General features: G+C 39.8%; 1 protein-coding gene across 13 annotated transcripts in view; it reads right to left on the bottom strand.

The window, feature by feature from the left end:
* LOC102677983 (latrophilin Cirl-like) overlaps positions 1 to 3948 on the bottom strand; it is a 377280-nt gene that overhangs the window by 21656 nt on the left and 351676 nt on the right. For 11 of the 13 annotated variants that reach the window (XM_031510811.1, XM_031510810.1, XM_031510812.1 and 8 more), the window contains one exon: positions 575 to 681. The exons of 1 other annotated variant lie outside the window; for it this stretch is intronic. In XM_031510811.1, coding sequence (XP_031366671.1) covers positions 575 to 681 — 107 coding nt within the window. Of the gene's footprint in view, positions 1 to 574; positions 682 to 1102; positions 1210 to 3948 lie in introns of all 13 variants that reach the window. One more of the 13 variants, XM_031510813.1, reaches the window with a different exon arrangement.

The raw sequence follows: 3948 nt of genomic DNA, 5'->3' as shown, positions 1-3948 counted from the left end.
TTAAAAAAAAAAAAAAAAAAAGAAGAAGCGAATATCGAGAAACTTTTTCCTCTGGAAAACGAGATTCTCGGGATGCTTACGATCCCGATTTCCTGAAATTCTAAAAAAAATTAAATAAAAAAAATAAAAATGGAAATAAAACGCGAAACATTCGAATTTTCGCGCAATGGACGAATGCAAGAGAAAAAGTACCATTTTACTGTTTTACGCGATACGAAACATATTATCTGCAGATTCTTTTTAAAGATAAAAAAATTCTCTTCAAAAGGATATGAATCAGAAAATTACGAAAGTATATACTTTTGGGATAAGAATTGTTAATAAACGTTGAACAAAAGAAAAAAAAACGCTGTAAATCGACAATTAATTATTAAACATTTATAATATTGAAACAAATATATTCTTCCGAGCATTTTGCTAAGAATGAACGAATATTTCGAAAACGATGGCGAGGTCGGCGCCTATGCGATTGTTCCCCGGTATCTACGGAAGACCGTTCGTAGAATAAACGATACAGGGTACAGAGATATTACGAAGGGAAGGGCGCGTACAAAAATGGCGGAGTCTTACTTACCGGACAGGCAACGATAATGCGCCTCGAGGTACTTGTGCGTGTTGGGACAGGGATCGCCGAATTGCAGCGTCGATGCAACAATGCTGCAGTTCTGCTGGTCGTTGCACCTGGTTTGCGATTGGTCGATTAACATGACGTACGTACGTACACCCTTACCAAAGTGTACTGAACCATGGATCCTGTCCCTTTTCTCTTATCGTCATTACGGATGCTCGAGGTGGGGGAGGAAGGATTATTGGGGGCGAAGGGAGAGACTTTTTCGACGAACTTTCGTTTGCATTCGTTGCATTCGTTCTCGCTCGAAGGTTCACGCCTTTCTCCAAGATGCGCGACGATACGAATAATATGAATAATTCAATGATTCTCTGAAATTTATTTTCTTCCTTATTTTCCTCGTTATCGTATTATCATCATCATCATCATCATCGAGAAAACTTGGAAAAATCGTGAACCCGTGTCTCGCGTGTATAACTCGTCGACGAAAGAAGACGATTGAACGGTCGAAAAGATATGTGTGTGTGCACCAACCTAGGCAATAGTACTGCGCCTCGATGTACTTTCCGGTTCCGGGACACGGATCTTCCTCGAAAATCTCGCTGCGCACGTCCACCGAACAGGAATTACGATAATTGCACCTGCAATCGTCACGAATGAGCAAAAGAATGTCACCCAAGAGGACAGTAACAAGTCACGAAAGAAGATTCGATGGGATGAATTTCTTTAACGAGAATCAATGGCGCCGATGAGAAGCGAACCATGACGATCTTGAAAAATGTTTCATGATGTTTTCGAGTTTTTATATATATATATATTTTTTTCTTTTTGCATTATTATGAATTATGAAAAATTTTTTCCAAGATATATATATTTATATGTATTTACAATTGGAGAACGTATTTTCATCATGTTGGAGGCACGATACGTTCGATTTTTGTTTCATTCTGTTATTTCCAAACGCGACAGCGTATCGGGAGGATGTTAGTAACAACAGATGTTCGATACTCACGAGGTACGCGTGTTAGCAAATTACAACAGGACATTGAGTTAGTAGAAACAGAGGTTTGCAGTAGTTCTAAAAGCGCAGTATGCGTTCGTGGTAATAGGACAGATGAACTTGTACTCGCAACGTCGTGCGTCGATTATTTCGTGTTAATGGTATCACGGAGTGTATGTACAGAGATACGAGTATCATGCAGAAAACTAGAATTCCTGGACTCAAAACACGTTGCAAAATTTTGCTGAACGATATCACACACGTCTTTTCTCTACTTTCCTTTTCTTTTCCTTTCTTCTCTGAATTAATTCATTTTCGATGCGTAAAAATGGGATCGCAGTGTTGAGCGAACAATTTCAATCGATCGATCGTAATTCTATTCTTTCTTTCTTTTTTTTTTTATATTTCGACGTATAAAAAATTGATCAAACGAAATTCGATTTATTGTTGTAAACGTGGCACTTTGTTCCCTGTTGAGTGCATTCGAGCAACGAACGCAAAAGTGGTAAACTTTCGCGAAAGAAATTTTACGTTACGATTTTAACTGCTACTTTTACTTCTTCGTTATAGGGTGTCTTATTACTGAATTCGTGAGGGAGCTTTTAAAGCTTTGCAAAATAAGAACACAATGGAACGAGAAAGCATATATCTCTCGACGCGTGAGGGAGTTCGTTTCTACACAGGGAATTTTCTACTTATCGCCGAATCTTTAGTTAGCTTCAAAGATGTTTTCGCTCGCGATTTTAATCCCAAAGACATTCGTTATTCGCGTGGATCGTTTGATTTGAAAATGAACCGTAATCGTCTTAACGGCGAAAGCAGCTTAGCAGGTCTCTTGCAACGGAATCGTTTCATTAAAAATAAATCGACGAGTTTAAGGCGGCATTTTACTCCATACTAGAAAACGAGAAAACGCAATCCTATTTTTAACGTTACTAGAAAAATCTTATTGACGCGAAGAAAGGGAGGAAACGAAGGGGCTATAACGAACCGATCGATGACGGAAGTGCATTTAATGATCCAACTATCGAGTATTATTAATGCTTTACAGCGCTTTTTTAAAATCAATTTTTTTCCCTTCTTTTTTTTTATTTCTTTCAATTTTTCACGCTAAGCAATACTAGATATTCGCGCAGAGATATCGATAAAAAGGTTTTCTCGAGTTTTTAAAAAATTATCGATAATACAACGCGATATATATTTAAGGAATACAATTAATACAATTTCACGAAAAAAGTTCGCGATAAATCGATTAATTAATCGATTAAAAAATTCTTCTTTTTAATAATTTTCTATATTATATCCATAGATTTGAATATAAATATACAATCTCGCGAAATCACGCTGTGTCAACATAAATTTTAATATCTTAAATCATAATATCTGTTTTCTCGACAATTTGTACGAAATGTAAATAATATCGTATATTTCGCAGCGTATTTATATCTCGAGCTCTAATGTTATCGTGTTTATAAATATTCCTATCTCCAATCTTTCCCGCGTATATATTCGTGTATATACGACAACGAGCAGTTCAGTTTCCCGCGTGCGACGCAATAGAAAACAAGGCTCGTCGAGCTCCAATTTCGTTCTTTCGTCGAGCCTTTCGTCGCTTCGATCGTTTCCTTTTCGCGTAATGCACGCACGAAGATCCGCCTTGGAATTAAAGTTAAAGTGCGCGCACGATTTAATCTCGATCTGGGGGGGGGGAGGGGGGAACGAGCCATTAAACCCATGAGTGCACGGCCCATTGTTGCGCGGAACATTGTCGTTGCGCAGGTGCAAAGCCCTCGAACCGACACGACCTGTTATCGGTCCGGCACAACGCTATCTCGAAGGATTAACCGCGGCCTCCGCTTTTCGAAATTTCATCGAAATTTCCTCCTATTAATCTCGGCGTCGAGAAAACACGTAGAAACACGAATTTTTCGTATGCGCGGGACGAGAATTCCCCTCCCCCGAATGGGGTGCGAACAGAGGAGAACGGAGAACGAGAGGAAGTTAAGGAAAGAGTTTCTTTGGTGGAAGGGAAGGAAGGATTAATTCGCGCGGCTGACACGACCCGACGATCGATCCTCGAAGCGAAAGGGCGGGATTCCTCCCCGTTGACTTTGCAAGGGTTCCGGCCACGTCAATTTGTCGTGATTCGAGTGGCGTGTATCGACAGTTGCCCGACCCGGCCAACTTCTGGTTACTTGGTGTAATTGGCCCCGCACGTAGATTACCATGTTACCACGGGAGGGAAGAAAACGGGATCGAAAACCGTTCCTGTTATCGACAACAATACCAATCGATTTCTCCATTCTCGCCCACCTCGCAAAGTAATCTTTCCCGAATTTTCAAAACTTTCCCGAATTTATTAAATTGCGCGTGAAACGAG

The sequence above is a fragment of the Apis dorsata genome, unplaced genomic scaffold (assembly GCF_000469605.1).
Source record: "Apis dorsata unplaced genomic scaffold, Apis dorsata 1.3 scaffold_264, whole genome shotgun sequence".
NCBI lineage: Eukaryota > Metazoa > Arthropoda > Insecta > Hymenoptera > Apidae > Apis > Apis dorsata.
The sequence above is the reverse complement of the archived record's forward strand: the minus strand, read 5'-3'. Positions and strand labels throughout refer to the sequence as shown.